The 20,000-nt window shown below is 44.9% G+C and overlaps 1 protein-coding gene across 6 annotated transcripts in view; it reads right to left on the bottom strand.

Annotated features, from left to right (window-relative positions):
• The window catches only part of TAX1BP1 (Tax1 binding protein 1), a 248,109-nt gene that overhangs the window by 54,515 nt on the left and 173,594 nt on the right, over positions 1 to 20,000 (bottom strand). For all 6 annotated transcript variants that reach the window (XM_085876996.1, XM_085876995.1, XM_085876993.1 and 3 more), the window contains 3 exons: positions 13,759 to 13,884; positions 6,623 to 6,697; positions 6,415 to 6,507 (listed from right to left, as the gene is read on the bottom strand). In XM_085876996.1, coding sequence (XP_085733122.1) covers positions 6,415 to 6,507; positions 6,623 to 6,697; positions 13,759 to 13,884 — 294 coding nt within the window. The remainder of the gene's footprint in view (positions 1 to 6,414; positions 6,508 to 6,622; positions 6,698 to 13,758; positions 13,885 to 20,000) is intronic.

Consider the following 20,000-nt stretch of genomic DNA (forward strand, 5'->3'; position numbering starts at 1 on the left):
CCTTCATATTTCGGTCTGGCATAATGGAAGGCCACATGCTGAAGCCGGCGTAATAAGGCAGAGTGAAATTGATGCTGCGCTCAGTGAGAGATTACTCGGCAAACACTGCCGTCTATCAGCTCGGTGGCAGGAAAATGGCAAACAAATTGAAACTTGGAATCTAATTATTCACCGGCGAGAAGCGCGGGCTGTTAGTGCCGTAACAGGCAAATGAATTGTGTCTTTGCCTTGCAAGTGGCGACTGTGCCGCAGGGATACTGCCAGGCGTCCAGCAGAGATGGAGATGACTATTCCAGGTTGGATAACATTTAAATCCTGAACTATGGCAATGCCCAAAGAGATGCTCGAGGGTTCTCTGAACAGATGACTGATAATGATAGGTTTGCAAATTGCAAAGCAAAATGTGGTTTCTGAGCACAAATGGATTTGTACAATCAGCACTGCCACAATTTTTTTTTTTTAATAATAACACACAAATAAATGTCAGAAACAAAAAAACAACAACAAAACAACACACAAATAAATATCAGAAAAACGATTTCTAATTTTACAACAAATTTGCATGATCAAGAAATACAACTAACGTAATAGGAATTTTCTGAGAAAACTCGTCTTAAAAAAAAACAAACTTAAAACTCTGACAAAACTTGGTAGATTAAATAATAATAATAATAAAAAAATCTAAACACTTGTAAAACACATGCAACATACCCACATTGGCAAAGGATAAGTGTAAATATCAGACATGAGTAGTGCAATTTGAAATTTTTAAAACAAAATGTTTTTGTTTGTTTTTTTTGAAAGAAGAGGAAAATTCTGTAAAAGATCAAAGTTTTCGCAGTCATCGCTGAAGTTGGAAAAACACAGATTTAAACTCTCAATTCAACAAGTGAGCAGATTCTACCCATTAACAAGAAAATATCAACAAACAAGTGTGAGCGGGTGGGGTGAGCGGGTGGAGTGAGGTAGGCAGGTGGGGTGGTGTTCTCCCCTTTCACCTTACTAACAAAGGTCTCATTTTATGGGAATGTTGTGGTTGCATGAAATATCATTTGAATGATGAGCAGACAAAATGAAATAAAAGTATCAGTTCCCTGAAAATTTGCAATTAGTTGCTTTGAAAGTCTGTTTTATTTCCACCACTTTATCCTTAGTTTTCAGTCTCTTGAAGCGATTGTCAATGCACTGTTTTCCATGGCTTTCATACTTCAAATCCATTTCTCTCAAGAGGTTAATGATGGAAGTGAAGTATCTTCACATATTAAAATGTTAGATGCATATCTTTACATACAGCTGTCGGTACCGTTCCAGTGACTTGGTTCAAATCCAGCATGTAGTGCAAAAGCGACCAAAACAGTTGACCGCTTCGAGACTTCCCTGCCAGATCTGTGCCTGAAGGCCACGTTACCGTGCAGATTGGGAGTCCCAATGCAGCCCAGTGTTGAGCCGATAGGCATCACATGTCTGGATCAAATTTAGGCCGAGAAACCCAAGTCATCTGATGCGGTCTTTTAAGTGGTGTAGAGACTGCAATCAATTATTTCCTATAATGGGTCTGCCAAACCACCGAGTGAAGCAGCCACCACAGCCAGAATTCATCCCTGAGACCAGGTATATTTAATGAGGAAGAAATGATTGCACAGGGGAAGATGGGAGGGAAATGGGAGAGGGGTAGGGTAAGGAAACAAAAGAAGCAATACACAATAATCAACAATAAAACAAACCCCTTAACTCACGACTGAACATACGTGCCCATGTACGTGTCAAACAAACAGGATGCCTTAATTATCTAATGCCGTATCTGGGTCCACATTTGTACCATGATAAAGAAAACAGAGGGGTTTTGAAAAGACAAAGAATTCCTGACAAAACCGACGAGTTCTGCAGGTGGGAAATCCTGGCCACTCTTGTGAGGAATGGGCTGCCATGGACGAGGAGAGAGGCACGTGGCTCCGGATGGGTGAGGCGTGGCTTTCTGCTCAAGAGCCTTGATCGGCTCCTAGTTTCTCCTCTCCGATTTTTATCACCCTGACCTTCTATGGGTCCAGATAGTGGAGCTAATCCTAATCCCCTATTAATCGCATGGAGATAATTTAACTAACTTATTCCTGAGTTTATCTGTCTTATGTTCTTCTTTTCCATCTGCCCCTAATTATGTGTTAATGACTTCTGGCATTTATCCATTCAGACCAACTTGAGAAATGATAAACACCGTAAAGGATTAATGCAGGAGGTGATTAACGCGGCTGGCTTGATTGTGTGTGTTTGTGTTTGTGTTTGTGTTTGTGTTTGTGTTTGTGTTTGTGTTTGTGTTTGTGTGTGTGTGTGTGTGTGTGTGTGTGTGTTTGTGTGTCTTTTTTGTTTTCTGTATTGGACTAATTTCATTGATATTATATATTATTAATTTGATTTAATATTACGGAACTCATTCATAGACTTTAAGTTGGTAAATACATGCACCTCTTCATATAGGTACCCAACTTACACATACCAAAATAGTCCATTTGCATTAACTGACTTTCCTAGAAACATGGTGCTCTGTTCAGCTATATTTATCAAAATTTTGAACTTTTATGCATATGATGTCCAACGATGCAACAAGCTGATATAGGCAAGATTTGATGCCATATTGCACGCCTAAATTTCAAATATTGTTGGCATGCACGTACTCTGCCTCACACCCCCCACCACCCCACTCCCCCTCCAATCTCCACCACCCATGGCCATGTTCCCCAGTGCTCATCTTGTTACGAAGAAAGATAGAAGCATGTCTTCGACTCTATCTCCCCATGTAGGCAGCATGGTGAAGTGACTTGGTGGCTGGAAGGTACTGTTGTCTATCAATTATATTCAGTTGTTACTCTAATAATAATGCTTCATGACACTTATTTCCTGAGAAGAATGTTAGCGTTGATGGGGAGCAAATAGATAAACTTTTATGCGAGAACATTTTTAAGTGGTGGTGTCCACAGAAGGTACCTTGCCAGAGGTACCTTCTTGATGGTGTCTTGATACCCTTGCCAGAGGAGAGGGGATTGCATTTGCGTCGTTTGTTTGTCTGCACAGAACGTGAGCATGTGTAGTAGTTACATTACTCTTGAGAACCCTCAGACAATTTTGATGCAAACACCCTTAAAGACCCCAAGGGCTCTTTATGCCCTCCAGGACCCTTAAGATCCTTTTGAACCCAAACACCCTTTCAGACACCTAAGACCCTTTTGATCCTCCAAGACCCTTGAGAACCCCAAAGACCTTTCGACTTCACACCTTTTCCACTCTTTAGAGTTTAGACCTTCACACCATTCAATACCCTGTAAATCCCTTTGACCTTGAGACACTTTTTAGATGTTTTAAGACCCTTGAGACCCCTTCAAACAATTCCGACCCTCAACACCTTAAATTACACTCTTTGGACCCCTTCGACCTTTGAAGATGCTCTTGACCCTTTCGACTCATTTCGACCTTTCAACCTTGAGACCTTCAGACATTTACAACTAGACCATTTAGAACTTTAATTTGCAATCAATGACCTTTCATTTAATACATTCTTCCATTTATTTACCACACAAAACAAGTCCTGGCGAGGGTCTGCAATTTTTGATTGCTCTTTCGTGTTACACACGTCAGAGGAGAGGGTATTGCATTTTGGGTCCAGTTGTCTGTTTGCTTGTTCATTTGTTCGCACAGAACTTTCATGTTTTTCTCTGCAACCGGTCAGATTGAAGACATGAAAATTTCACCATAGAAGCAATTATTCGTGCACAATGTTTTCTTGATAATCATGCCACCATAGGTCATATGATGCGGCAGCCATGTTGGAAAAAAGGAAAAACTTTGAACCTCTATCTCCGAAACCGCACCAAGGAAGAAAATTAAACGTTACACATGCCAAGTAGTCCAAATGGGGGAATAAGTGTGATTTTTTTTAATGTCAGAGGTGTCTTCGTTATGACGTCATAATTGCGTATGGAGAATGCAACATCCGATCAATGTGAAATTTTTTGTGGATCGTCTCGGGATAAACTGGCCAACAGAAAAAAAAAAATTGATGACGTCATCAGTCACGGGGTTTGGCAGCCATATCATTTCAAAAAAAAACAAGTGGTGCCAGGCACAACAAATCCCACCCATTTAAGGCATAAAGTTATTTTGGGGATCAAATTTAAATTTGATACATCCTTAACCTGAATGTTGATTATAAGGAATAGAATAAGGAATATTTTAGTCTTAGTTTGAAGTCAATTAAACCATTTTTGACGAAGTTATGAGCGAAAAACGATTTTGACCTTTTCGTGACACGACCTTGACTTTTGACCTAATTGGACCCAAAAGTTAATGGGGTCGTCTGAGGTTCATTACCCACCTGTGGATACAATTTGACACTGTTTGAGCCAGCTGTTTTCCCATAAAGTTGTATTTTCATAACCATGTTTTAGTTTTAATGGAAAATTTGTAATTTTGAACCATGACCATGACCCCAAAAACTTCAGACCCTACCGATCTTCACAAATATGCATTTTTTACTGTAGGAATGGGTAGGATTATAAGTGACAAATAGAATAAGGTTCACGCTAAGCTTAGTTTGAAGTAAATCAAATCATTTTTGACGAAGTTATGAGCGAAAAACGATTTTGATCTTTTTGTGACCTTGACCTTCGATCCAATTGGATCCAAAAGTTAATGGGGTCGTCTAAGGTTCATTGCCCACCTGTGGATTAAATTTGATAGTATTTGCTAAAGCCGTTTTGCCGTAAAGTTGCTAACAGACAGACAGACAAACAAACAGACAAACAAACCGGACGATTACAATATCCCGCTCCCTCCCTCCGGTGGAGGGGGGGGGGGGGGTGGGATAACAAACAAACAAAAAAACTACCTTCAAAATCTTCTCTGAAATGGCTGAACAGATCAAGGCAAAACTTTACAGGTATGACCGCCAATCCAGGAGGAACAAAACATTCACAACTATGATTTCATTGGTCACATGGTTTGGCAGCCATATTGGATTTACCCGAAAACCTATAAAAATCATCTTCTACAGACCAGATGGACAGAACGACGAGAAACTTCACAAACATGTTCCTCAAACCTTGCGGATACCAAGGTGTTCATGAATAATTGATCAGTCACATGGTCTGGCAGGCATATTTGATTGAAAAAAATGTAAAAATATATATATATATATATATTTCTCTTGAACTGCCTCATCGATCGATGTGAAATTTCACAATTATGATCTAGGACTGATGGGAAATATAGGTTTTATTTTAAATGTCAACCTGATCAGACGAATGGTCTGGCAGCCAGAATGATCTAGTTTTTTTTGATGTGGTTTTTGTTGATTTTTTTTTATTTTTTGAATAAGGCTCACCTTGGCTGTGCCTGGATGGATTTGAGGGTCGTGGAGTAGCAGATGAAATGCGAATCCTATCCAGGTTTCTCCTGACGACTTCATCTTTGGTTTTTGCTTGCTTGCGTTCCTTCTGATTACTCCAATCAATGCAGGACTGCATCAATTTTGTCTTCCATTTGATTTGAATTCAATAAATTTGAATCCCATTCTAAATTCAATTTAATAATAAATGCCATGGGTCAGGGTCAAGTGTCCGATCAAAGCAGGGTTGCATCAAAGCGAGACGTCTTTGTACCCGGCCATCACTGCCAGCAGTTATAAAGTGGCAGTTCTAATTATGCCTATCATTAATTACATAAAACACCAGTACACAAACCACACAAAACAAGTCCTGGTGAGGATCTACAATCTCTGATTGCTCATTTTCTTGGTTAAAATGTCTTTGGTTGTGTGGCCCGTGAGATGCGAGTGAATTTTGGTTCTGGCCCATGACCTAAACTATTTGGGGACCCCTGGTACAGATGCATCTCTCATACAACTCAAGTGGATTTCCGGCTCAGGATTGCTCCACGTAGAGGTTAAATCTGCAATCTGCAATACTGCTCCACATAAATGAAAGCTAAGTTTTCCGAATTGGACCCGTAGGGCTTTTTTCTGTTATATTTTCGTCCCTGTGTTACGGTTTGTTTTCATCTAATTTTCCACGTTAAATTGTACCTTTTTACGTTGTATTGTGGAATTTGTTATAATGGAGCTCAAGCCTACTCCTCCGACAGTCGGCGAGGAAAAGGTCTTGGTTTTGACACATTTCTTGTTCTGATGTCCAAGTCTCCCTGCATGTCTTCCTTCGATACTGCTGTTGGAGTACTGCTGTTGTACTCCTTCAACACTAATACCCCCCCTCCCACCAACCCCCACCCCTCTCTACTGTTCCTTTTGCTCTATTGAATCCTGATCTGTTGTGTTCTTGCTCTTCCATGAGACCAGACCTCATACACAAAAAAAAAATTCAGAAAACACTGCAGAAATTTCCTATTCTTAAAATATTTTAATTACCCCACCTTCAATGATGCAGTTTCATTTTCCAGCCTATTCGAGGAATTTTTTCGAGTCATAAGTTCCATCGCTAACTGGACATTTGTTTCTTTATCCTCCTGAAAGACAAGGCATTATACGATTATCAAAAACATTACAATATAACTGCATTACACATAAATGGCCAAAAACAAACAAACAAACAAACAAAAACGACAGTAGCTTTATTCTTACATCTTTGTCTTTCTTCAGCTTCTCTAGTTGATGCTGCAGCTGTTTGACTTCACAAGTTTTCTGATCATACCGCATCTATGGATCAAACAAATAAAATGTCAGTCAAGACAGACTTTTATCATTGTTATCCAGCAAACGCAAATAAAAATTGCAGAATCAAAATCGAAATTGATTTTAAAAAACAGCTGCCTCTGGATAATCAATAGCAGGTGAATTGGAAAACAAAATTTTTCTCTTTCAAGTCGAACATTGTAACAAAGCTGAGGACATGCACCTCAGTTCCACGGCAAAAGTACATGGTCCAACAAAGCTCGTCAAATGAGTACACGTATGCACTTTAGCCCAAAGGCTGAAGCACATGGATAACGAACGCATGCTTCTGAACGAAAAGGGAAGGTATGCATGGATATACAACACAAAAAAAACAACAACAACAAAAAAGCAATTTAACTACAGATGTATTCAGCATCGTTCCCATCATCCCAAAATTCATCAAATCCATAACAGTGGATATTAAATCCTTCCTCTTCTCCAACAGCATCATGTCTGACCATCAGTTCGGATTCAGACAATGTCACTCACTCTACCTTGGAAATGCTGCTTTGCTCTCCCAACAATGGAAGGAGACCTTAATGGAACACATGAGATCAGGGCCTTCTCTTCAAACATACCTCAAGCATTCAATAGTCTGGCACCCTGCCCTGCTCTCCAAACTCTATGTCTATGGCATCAAGGGCAAACTCCACACATGGCTTACTGACTTCCTCTACCCTCGTAGTCAACGTGTGTCTCTCAAAGGAATCCTTTCATCTCCTCCCTCCATCAAGGCTGGAGTTCCCCAAGGTAGTGTTCTCAACCCAGTCTTATTCTTGATCAACATCAACAATCTCTCTGACTTACTGAAAAATACTCTATCTCTTTGCTGATGACTCCACCCTCTGATGTAACATCCCTCATCCTTCAGATAGGTAGGCAGCAGTCTCTTCCCTCTCTGCCAATCTTGATAGAATCAAGAGCTGGTCAAACACTTGGAATATGTCTTTCAATCCTGAGAAATCTCACACTCACTGTCACTCTCCGTAAGGGACATCTGGAAAAAAAACCTATGTACATTATTAACATTCCTCTTGAAGAAGTTATCACTCAAATTCCTGGGTTTCACAATCAGCCATGATCTTTCTTGGGAAAACCACCTTACAAAGTTGGCCTCCAGAGCCAGTCGCCAACTGAGCATCCTCTGTCGTGCAAAGTCCTTCCTTGGCACACCTGAACTCTTATCCACCTACAAAGCCTTCATCAGCTTAATGGAGTTCTGTTCTCCCCTCTGGGATGGTGCCCTTGCCTCCCATCTTGCTCAACTTGACGCTGTGGAAACCAAAGCTTTCAATTTCATTGGAATCTCCTGTGATGAATCTGAGGGCCTATCAATTTCATATCGGATACAAGTTGGTGGTCTCCGTATTCTACCACCTCCTTCCATGCTTTGTTCCTCATAGGCTTCTGCAGGATGCATGTAGTCCACCAGTATCCCCCATTTGGTGAGACTCCTCAAATGCAGAATCACTGCCGACCTCCATTCTTTCGTTCCCCTTTTCTTCTGCCAATGGAATCACCTTCCACATTCTCTAAAATGTTGTTCTTCCATCCAGGTTTTCAAGACAGCCAGTCATCAACATCTCAGGACATCCCCCATCCAAAACTATTATATTTTCCACCCCCGTGAACTCTCCCCAAGCCCACTTCTTTCCAACTTTTCTGTCTTTCTTCCTGGAAGTTTGCTTCTGTATCAATCTTGTCCATCCCCTTTGTCCTCCTCATCCTCATTCTTCCTCCTATCCCTTATCTTCCAGGTCTCTCTCTATTTTGTCTGTCAACCCAGCTGTTTCCCCCTCTCCTTCTGCTGTTCATTTTGTTCTGTTTTGTCCTGATCAGTTATATTTTCTAGCTCGCTCCTCCACAAGCTTACACTCTGTATTAAACAAAAAACAAACAAACATGATCTAAGGCTCATGGAGGAGCTGAAAAAAACATGACCACACTGGACTAAAATTCGAGCAGCCTCTGAGGTTGAATGGAGTGACAGAATCTTGGATGCTGCTGTCCTGTCTGTCTGTTTGTGGTGAGGATGTTGAGGTCGTGGAGAGATTCACTTACCTTGGCAGTGATATTCATGTCTCTGCTGGCTGCGAGTCAGAGGTCAATAGACGTCCGGGTCGGGCCTGGGGAGTCATGGATTCACTGGATCATGGGGTGTGGCGCTGCCGGTACCTGTGCCGGAGGACGAAAGTCCGAGTCTTCAGGACCTTGGTACTTCCAGTCTTGCTCTATGGATGCGAGACTTGGACTCTGACCAAGGATCTGAGACGGAGACTTAATTCCTTTGGTACCAGGTCTCTTCGGAGAATCCTTGGCTATCGCTGGTTGGATTTTGTGTCCAACAAGCGGTTGCTGAGAGAGACTCGGATGAGATTTGTTTCCTGCATAGTCCGTGAGCATCAGTTGCGACTGTATGGACATGTGGCTCGTTTTCCTGACGCTGATCCTGCTCACCAGATTCTCTCTGCGAGGGAGTCCCATGAGTGGAGGAGGCCAGTGGGCCGACCACGTGCCTCGTGGTTGCAGCAGGTTGACCATCATTTCAAGGAGATGGGGATGGGCCTGGCATCTGCCTGGGGAATGGCCAGACGGAGGCCCCTGGAGTACCGGCGGAAAGTGGAAGCAGCGACGCGCTATTCTGGCACATGCTCCCACACCGCCTGACCTGACAGAACTTCCCAGAGCACTTTTGGTACTGGAGACGCCATCTTCGTGATGCCGCTTTTCTCTCTGCAGTCATTGGGGAAAGTAACGAGGAATTTCCGCTTCATGTGGTGCCTGTCGTGTATGGGCGGAGCCCGGAGTCACGTTTGGTGGTGGTCACGTGGTGGTGGCTTCATATGTCACTACTCGCCCACGGGGGATTTGCAGCACCAGTAGCGTCAGGAGCAGCATGTACTGTCATTAGCAGTGTCCTGTAGGTCGTGTGCCTGTAGAGTGCGTCGAGTACGTAATAAAGCGGAGGTTACGGGCATCGTACGCCCACACTCTCGCTCGAGGCAATAAAGCGGGGTTGTGCTATCCTCCGGCTCGTGTCTGCCTGCTAGCACCTCTGCCACGACATTACAGTTTGACGACGAGACTGTTTCGGATCGACGTGTGCAGGGTGCCTGGTTTTTCTCGGTGTTGACTTTGAGTCGTTTGCCAGAGCAATTGGATTGTAGGGCGCACGGAGCGCCGGGAAAATCAACACAGCTAGCGCGGTTCGAGTTCGACCACCTGGCGAGGAGCCCAGGGAAGCACATCGCGAGTTTTCGCCGCACGGGTGAGGCATCTCGCCGGCGCCTGCAAATTCACGTCGAGTGAACGGCAGGACGGCTCGGAGATCGTTTTATTTCTGATTTGCAAGCCTCGGGAATGGTTTCTGCAATGCCACGGCTAAAGGACGAGGACATTACATTCACCTCAGACGCGGCGTCGGACGGCGCACAGACTCTGAGAGATGTCCGCAGCCTCGATGGCCAGAGCACGGCAGGTGATCCGAAGGTCTGCGCGGTGTACCAAGCGCCCACGGCCGCATGCACAGTCTTCGATGTGGCTCGTGACCGAACGTTGCAACGCAGTCAGTCGGACGGCGGTCTGAACACTCAGGGACATCTATGGTGTGTGTGCCGAGTGTCTTTGGCCATCATAACGGTCATGGATGGCAGTGTGCGACGCGACCCCAATGTCCCGGGTAGTGACCTACTGCCGGTATGGTGTTTTGTGCATGGCGTACACTTTTACGCCCCGGGTCGAGTCCTGCAGCCGGGGCATAGTGATCCCGGCGGCCCGGAGCAGGAGATGCGGCCGATGTTGAGCCTGTTTTCAATTGGTCCGAAGGTGACAAGACCAATGACAGTGGAGGTCGAGGTGATCGGGGCACCGATCGTGGTTCAAGTTGAGACCGGAGCGGCAGTGTCGATCATAAAGGAGCACACCGCTCGTGCACTCCCTGGTCTACTTCTTTTCAGGTCTACCCTCGCATTGCACACGTATACCGGTGAAGCGCTACCAGCGGTTGGCAGGGCACACGTCTTGGTCGCCCATCAAGGTCAGCGGGTCGCGCTCTCGCGGTTCGTAGTGCGAGGGGAGGGCCCGCCTTTTGGGCTGGGACTGGCTGGCTTGCCTCAGGCTAGACTGGATGGCACCGGCCAGTGGCCTTGGACGCCCCGTGCTGGGCCAATTAGAGTTTCGGCGGGGGGAGGAGGAGGAGGTTCCTGTTTCGGAGTTCGTACCTCCAAGTGCACCTGTGTCTCCTTCGGGGCCCGTACCTCCGTTTGGGCCCGGGCCTCCCTCGAGACCCGAGGGCGAGGTTCCAGCGGCAGGAGCCGCGACGATGCAACATGGGTTTCCGGTCATTGCTTCCTGCAACTACGATATACGGTTCCGGAGCAACGGGGGCCATGCCAGCTGCGACGGACTCTCGCGCTTGCGCTACGCTCATGATACAGTGCACACCCGTGTCGTGCAGGCGATTTCAACGGGGGATTGGAGCGAGGCGGTCGCATTCAAGAAGTTCGCGGAACGCGACCATCGACGGTGGCCTCTGCGACGTTCAGATGGGGACCGGCACGCAAGTCGCCTCAACGTCGTGACAACCAAGAGGCGTGCGCGCAGCGTGGTTCATAAATTGTTAATTGTTGTGTGTTTGATTCTCGCAGCACGAGTGATTCAGCATGGCATTATTAAAGCAAATGTCGACAGTCCGCGTGTGAGCATAATGTGTTTGGTTGGGATCAATCAATATGATGATCGATATGATCAATATGATGTGAAGAACTTGCGGACAATCGTTGCGAATAAAGAGGTCTTTCTGATCTCCGGCTTCGAGGACAGTCCGCGGTTCGCTGCCCTCTCATGTGTGGGAATTATACTGGGGGAACGCGCTGTATGTGAAGGGAAGTTTGCATCTGCGCAGACGATGTTCTTGCTGCTTTATGACATTGCTGTGCATGCAGTGTACGCTGATCGTCCGTGTGGACGTGCATGGAGATCTCGACTGGATTTGATGCGTGGTTTTGGTGTAGGATGGCTGGTAATAGAGCCGGCTAATTGCCTGGTTCGACTTGCGTGGGACTCCGGCGCTGTTCAGCGTCACCCCTCCCGTTACTCTCACGGGGGCCGGGCCGTTATCTTCCCAAGGCCGCCCTCCCCGCTGCTCCATGCCAGCGACGGCGCCCTCATGTCTGGCGTACTCAGCGCGTTTACCTGTTTCTGTCCGTGGGGGACGAGCAAGCTTGGCGGCCGGGGGCGCGGGAGGTTCGTTTCAGCGTGTCACCGCGACCTCGCCGGATGGCATGTAAGCATGGGCCGCCTGGGGGCCCTTCTGCTGCATGGTGATACTGTGCTCCCTAACTTGCTTCTTTATATCTTTAAAACGGCCATGGTTATTGTGGTCTGCAGACATCATTGGGTTTGTCGTGCAACTCAGTGCTCGAGCACTTGTCCACTGCATTTGGGTTTCAACTCACTCGCGCCAACACGATATATGTTGTGATAGGGATAGAGGGCTGAATTATGGGCCAGATTATGACAACGGCATTATTGTAACAGGTTGTGCAGATGAAGTACGTTTTCTTTTGTGCCGTCTCGTCTGGGTGATCCACAGCCCGACAATCACCCCAGGGTTGGATCGAGCGATGTGGTACTTGGGGGATTTTACATGATTGATGTCATTTTGTTCCTCTTTGCTTCTTTGTGTCATATTGTCATGGTGTTTTTTTTCTTTTTCACCAGTTGCTTTTTTTTTTGTATCATGGTGCCAGTGCGTTTGCTAAATGCCATTTTGGCTCTGGTTGCTTTCTGTGTTGTAGTGCCAATGATTTTTTATTTTTGTCATTTTGTAATCATACTTTTAGGGGGGAGGAGTGTTCTATATGGGCGGAGCCTGGAGTCACTGTTGGTGGTGGTCACGTGGTGGTGGTGGTCACGTGGTGGTGGCTTCATATGTCACGACTCGCCCACTAGGGATTTGAAGCACCAGTAGCGTCAGGAGCAGCATGTACTGTCATTAGCAGTGTCCTGTAGGTCGTGTGCCTGTAGAGTGCGTCGAGTACGTAATAAAGCGGAGGTTACGGGCATCGTACGCCCACACTCTCGCTCGAGGCAATAAAGCGGGGTTATGCTATCCTCCAGCTCGTGTCTGCCTGCTCGCACCTCTGCCACGACATTACAGTGCCGACCTGTGGGGTTTATTCGTACTCCATCCTCCAAATGAGGACCATCAAGCGATGCAGTTACAGCACGTATCCTTTTTTAAAGCATTGGTATGATTTTTAAAATCATTGGTACGACTCTGCTTGGGTCGGCATCGAACCACGAACCTCCACTCCCAGAATCAAAGATGATGCTGTAACTCCTTTGCTACAGTCCGGTGTGACTAAATTGCATTCTAAATATCCAAACGTTATGTTAGCAGTGCATACATTTTTACACATACACAGTCATACACAGTCCAAAAGCTTTTTCAATGCTTAAAATGGGGGTGGTGGGGAGGGGGGGTGGACTTGCTATTTTCATGATTATTTCAGTCTACTGCAAAAGGGGGAAATGGTCATAAAGCATTTGTTGTTGTTGCTGTTGTTGCTCATTAATTATGAAAATCAACATAAGAACTCTAGTTTACTGTTCAACTTCTTACACAATATCAACCACACCCCTCAAAAAGTGCATCATATTTTGAAATAATTCACATTATATGGGGGGGGGGGACATGGAAAAAAAAAATCACAGTGCCCTTGATCAGCCCACAAGAAAAAAAAATTCACACAAGCTGAGATTATGCAACTACAACTAATCCTGCATATTGTCAGCGAAAAGCATTGACAAAAGCTATTTGAGCTGTAGGAGTTTCATTACAAGTTCCATTTCAAGAAATAAAATACAAGTTCACCTTTTCAGTCCAATTTGGATTTGGCCATGTGTATTCATTCTTACCACTTCCAAATGTTCTCGAAAGAATAACTATAGCAATAAATAGGTTATGAGGTAGAACACAGCCATCCTGATGGCATGCAGCAACATGCTGTGGAACGGGGGGGGGGGGGGGGGTCACGTACCTGTGCATCAGCCTGTTCATGTGCCATCTGTTCCATCAGCTCTTGTATTGTTCGTTTCTCATCATTCAAACTACTCTCAAGCTGATGGATCTTTTCTTCGAGCCAAACAGAATTCTCTTTTTCTTTCTAAACAGGCGCAACATAACTTGTTCAAATCAACCACCGCAAATGCAATTCCATGTTCAATACAGGCAAGTGTTTATTGAAAAATTCAAAATAGGCAAGTTTCAGCTTACTTACATCTATACAACAAGAAAGAGCAATCAGAGATTGCAGACCCTCATCGGGACTTATTTTGTGTGGCAAATAAATGGAAGCATGTACTAAATGAAAGGTGATTGATTGAAAAGGAATGGTCAAAATGGTCCAGTTGTAAATGTGTAAAGGTCAAAGATGGAATGGTCATAAGGTCAAATGGTCTAAAGATGGAATGGTCATAAGGTCAAATGGTCCAAAGATGGAATGGTCATAAGGTCAAATGGTCCAAAGATCGAATGGTCATAAGGTCAAATTATCCAAAGATCGAATGGTCATAAGGGGTCTGAATGGGTCTCAAGGCTCAAAATAGTTTAAACACTCAAAAGGGTTTAAAGGGTCCTCAAAGGTCAAAGGGGTCTAAATGGTGGGAATTGTCTGAAGGGGTCCAAATGGTCATAAAGCATCTAAAAAGGGTCGAGAGATCAAAGACATCTCCAGGATATTGAAAGATCTGAAGGTATCAAGGGTAGAAAAGGTCTGAAGTTGAAGGGTCCAGGAGGATCAAAAGGATTTAGGAGGATCCAAAGGGTCTTGGAGGTTTTCGGGTCATCAAAGGTGTAACGAGGTCAGGTCAGGTATGGGAACATGCGCTGGAGCAGCACGTCACTGTGTCCACTTTCTGCCGGTACTCCAGGGGCCTCCATCTGGCCATCCCAAGGACAGATGCCTGGCCCATCCCCATCTCCTTGAGATGCTGATCAACCTGCTGCAACCATGAGGCGCGTGGGCAGCTCCATTTGCCTCCTCCACTCACGAGGCTCTCTCGCTGAGAATCTGGTGAGCAGGATCAACATCAGGAAAAAGAACCACACGTCGATACAGCCGCAGCTGATGCTCACGGACTATGCAGGTAACAAATATAATTTGAGTCTCTCAGCAAACGCTCGTTGGAAACAAAGTCTGACCAGCGATAACCAAGGATTCTCTGGAGACCTGGTACCAAAGGAATTAAGTCTCCATCATAGATCCCTGGTCAGAATCCAAGTCTCACAACCACAGAGCAAGACTGGAAGTATCAAGGTCCTGAAGACTCGGACTTTCGTCCTCCTGCACAGGTACCAACAGCACCACACCTCATGATTCAGTGACTCCATGACTTCCCAGGCATGACCCAGACGTCAAATGACCTCTGGCTCACATCCAGCGGAGACATGAATATCACTGCCAAGGTAAGTGAATCTCTCCGTGACCTCAACATTCACGCCACAAACAGGTATTGACAAGACGGCAGCATCCGATATGTCATTGAAAGCCTGTATCTTAGTTTTGACCCAGGAAAGCCATAATCCCAGTGGCTCCGACTTCTCATTCAGCACTTCGAGGGCCCGCAAAAGGATATCCAGTCTCCGCAAAGGTGACTGCATCGCCTGCGAAGTCAAGGTCAGAGATCTTGACATTCCCAAACAATGCACTGGTGACTGATCTCTCTGACATCCTCCCCAGAATCCAGTCCACAGAAGTGCTGAAAAGTGTGGGGGCCAGTCCACACCCCTGACAAACTCCAGTAACAACTGGAAATAAGTCAGAGATGGTATCACCACATCTCACAGCACTCTCAGTACTAGAGTATAGTTTAGACATCAGATTGATCAGTTTTGGTGGGACCACACGTCGACCAAGAATTCTGCAGAGAGCATCCCGATTCACTGAATCAAACACTTTACAGAGATCAACATAGGCTGAAAGCAGCCCCTGCCGAAACTCTCATCTGCGTTCGGTGAGGACCCGAAGAGCAAGGATACGGTCAATCATTGATCTCTTTGGTGTAAAGTCTGACAGCTCTGGGCACTGGTGCTCAAGCAGATGGTGGCGAACCCTATCAATAATTATTCAAGCAAAGTCACCCTTCAATAGTTGTGCAGTGTTGGTGATCATCATTCCATTTCCAGAAAGGGATAACAATGCCCCTCTTCCAATCAGTTGGGATGACGTCTGTGTTCCAGGCAGAGCACAGAACTGCATGCAACGACATGAGTACAGCATTTACACCAGTCTTGAGAAGTTCAACATGGATGCCACAGATCCTAGGAGCTTTACCCCATTTAAACCGGTTCACCGCAGTCTGTTTCCACAAACGAAGGTGGATCACAGTTAATTGGAGGGTTAGCAATAGGGACAGTAACACCCCTGACATCCAACTCAACAGCTGATGTGTCAGCCTGGTACAACCGCTCAAAGTCTTGCTTGTCTGCCCTCAGCACTCGTACAGCTTTACGCCTCAACTCCCTGAACAGCTCAGCTCTGCCATTAGGCCTGGCCTTGCGACTCTGGTCAATGGTATTCAATCTCGCTTGACACACAAAATTCTTCACCCTTCGGTGAGTTCCAAAACATCCACCGACAACATCATGGATGGTAGTCTAAAAAGCACTTCACAGCTCTCCAGGATTTCCCAAAGCAACCAGACTCCCCCAACTCCCCATTCAACCTGTTCGCAAACTCCTCAGCTACCCTCTTATCCTTGAGCTTGCCAACATCGAGCCAAAGCTGGGATGGTACCATTTCCCGGATTTAAGCTGCAACTTCAGAGTTGCAACAACAAGCCTGTGGTCGGTATTAAGGAACTGAGCACTCCTGTAGACCCTGCAAAGTAAAGGAACTTCGTGTGATTCCGGTTCACAATTTCAGACCCATGGGGACCAACACATATCTCATAACCATCCCTATCAGTGCCAGTTGATGCATTGAAATCCCCCAAGACAAGAAGAGTATTTCTCCTGGGGCACTGATGAACCACAGACTCGAGCGTGGCATAGAATGCCTCCTTCACAGTGAGATCACTCACCTCAGTCGGAGCATAAACAGAGACCAGGAAAATGACACCCAAGGAGTGACGAATCCTGAGTCTCGTAATATGCTATTTAGAGTGTACCAGGTGCGGTGGGACGCAAGAAGCATGCGGGCCAGCATCTACTCCGCTTTATTGCACGACCAGAAGCACACTCTTCCCACCCCTAGCGGGCGAGGCATGATATACGAAAACCCAATCACGTGACACAGCACACTCCTCCCCTCGTAAAATGACCCGTCACATAATGAACGGATAATCACAAAATGACCATCTGAAACCCATCAACACTCATAATCCTCCAAGTACCGCGGCCGCACTCTGACCCGCCTCGGTCGAGGTGACACCCTCGCCGGACTCGCACTTTCCGCGAGTATCACTGACATTCCTGTACTCTGCCGAACACCAACTCGACCGAACACCAACTCTGCATGCAGCTGTCTGCACGAGTGTCTTTTCACACAGTAACCACACACTTACTTAATTTAAGTTGCCTTTTCCACAGTATATACCTTATCAACATTTCCAAACATGTGGTATATATTACTGATCCGTAACAAAAGGCAGAAAACAAAACCAGTTGCTTGAAAACAACCCGAAGAGATTCTACCGTGAACTAAGGAAACAAAAGCAAGATGTAACAAGTCCCCACGAAAAGGATAGACTTCAAAACTTTTGGAAAGCAATCTATTAAGACCCAAAATAACCTAATAAGGAAGTGTTGGATCCCAAAATCGGAAAACAAAAGCAACACCTAAAATAAATGCTCCCAGTGATAATATATGAAGAAAAAAAAATATTGAAAAAAACAACCAGCAAAAAATGCAAAACTTTAAAAGCCCAACCCTGGATGGAATTCCAAATTTCTAGCTGAAGCAACTGGATTGCTCTCCACAATCACTATGCTTGAGCATTCAATGAACTTATCCAAGGGGAGGAGGTAATGGATGAATGGCTTACAGAAGGTAACACCTTCCTCATCCCAAAAATCAGAGGAAACACAAGTACCTCACAAGTATAGACCAATAATCTGTCTACTGACAACATACAAACCTTCTGACGGGAATCATTACAGAAATTATGTACCACCACCAAACACAGGAAGGAGGTCGAGAGGCAGAACAGAAGGGATGTAAAAGAGGATTCTTTGTAGCAATAGGCCACCTACTACTAAACAAGGTCATACTCAAAAATTGTAAAACCAGAAGAACCAAATTGTCCACAGCCTGGATAGACCACAAAAAAGTCTTTGATAGTGTCCCACATTCATGGATGATACAATGCATGCAACTATACAACATCAAACCCAAAATAATCAAACTGATTGAGAAAACAATGGAGCTGTGGAATATCACATTGATACGACAACAATCGGAAGGAAACATCGAAACACCAGGAATGAAGCTACGTCGCGGGATCTTCCAGGGTGACAGAATTTTGCCCCTCCTGTTTTGTCTGGCCCTGGACTCACTGGGCAACCTCATTTATAAGTAGCGACATGGACACACCCTACCGGCCAATAAGAGAACTTCCAAAGAGACAGGAAAGGTGACGCCGAGTGTACATGGATGATCTAAAACTCTGCACCAAACGATGAAAAATTGATAGAACAAATGAAATTAGTGAAAGGGTACTCCAACGACATTGAAATGGAAATTAGTCAAGATAAGTGTGCCAAGTACACATTCGTATCGGCTCAATCAACAAAAACAGCCAACATAAAAAAATTAAATAATCGACCAAGGTACAACAATACAGGATCTCGACAAAGAAGCAGCATACCTTGAAGTAGAAGAGGACTCCCAAATATGTCACAAACAAATGCACAAAACAATTGCCAAAGAATAGTTGTGTGGAACGAAGATGATCCTGAAAACGTATATTTCCACAAGAAACAACATCAAAGCCATCAACCAACTTGCAGTATTCCAAGACGGCTGCAGAATAATAAACTGGCCACAAACGGAAATCAACAAGCTTGATATCAAAACAAGGAAACTCCTCACATCCACGAAATTTTCTCCAAAATCAGTGCATCCCAAGAATGTACATATAGAGATGAGGAGGAGGTAGGCTGATAGAACTCAATGAAATGCACAGAATCTGTCGGACTCACTGAATACGTGAAAACAAAGCTTTGCGACCAGATATCATACTTAGGAATAAAAAATAATAATAACAAGCCGGTAGGCGACGAGGGATTCACTAGGATCGAAGCGCTGGATACGATGCTTTTCATTCTGACTGATCCACCGACGAAGATTCATTGCCAAGACGTATTGGTTCATATACAATTGTTCCTCTGCCTGGCAAGATTTTTCCTATCGTGTATTTTGCCAACTGGCACTCATAAAAAATGACGGTAAATAGACACCCTATTTTTCAAGGACTACCATTTGAAAAATAATCGGTTTGCTGGTTTGTGCTGTGGAGCCTCGCGTTGCAGACACACACACACACACACACACACACACACACACACACACACACACACACACACACACACACACACACACACACACACACACACACACACACACACACACACACACACACACACGCACGGAAAACCCGATAAACTTCTCTCAATGCTCTTGTTTGACCACACCTCCTGAGCCACATAATATTTTTCATAAGCCACGCCCACTTTCCTACACCACTCCTACTTTAAATAATAAATAATTGGAGGTGGTGTGTGGGTGGTGGAATCGTTTTCGGTAAATAAATAAATAATTAATTGGAGGTGGTGTGTGGGTGGGGAATCGTTTTGGGTAAATAAATAAATAATTGGAGGTGGTGTGTGGATTGTGGAATCGTTTTCGGTAAATAAATAAATAATTGAAGGTGGTGTGTGGATCGTGGAATAGTTTACGGGAAATAAATAAATAATTGGAGGTGGTGTGTGAATTGTGGAGTCGTTTTCGGTAAAGGCCCAGTCACACCTTGACGTTTTAGCCAGCTGATGCCGATTTTTGAAAAATTTGTGTAAAACGCTGGTACACGTCGAATACGTTATGGGTACGTTTTGTATATGTTAAGACCACGCTGAAAAACACTGCCATAAGTGGTAGTACGCTGGCTTTAAACGTTGAACTTTTGGGTTTTCCTCAAATTTTTTCATGCTTGAAATTTTACGACGTATGCCGGCGTATGACTCACATGTTCCGCTACGCTGGCCATAAGTTGTAGGCACGTT

The sequence above is a fragment of the Eptatretus burgeri genome, chromosome 4, assembly GCF_056783735.1.
Source record: "Eptatretus burgeri isolate ZD-2024b chromosome 4, Ebu_testis_v1, whole genome shotgun sequence".
NCBI lineage: Eukaryota > Metazoa > Chordata > Myxini > Myxiniformes > Myxinidae > Eptatretus > Eptatretus burgeri.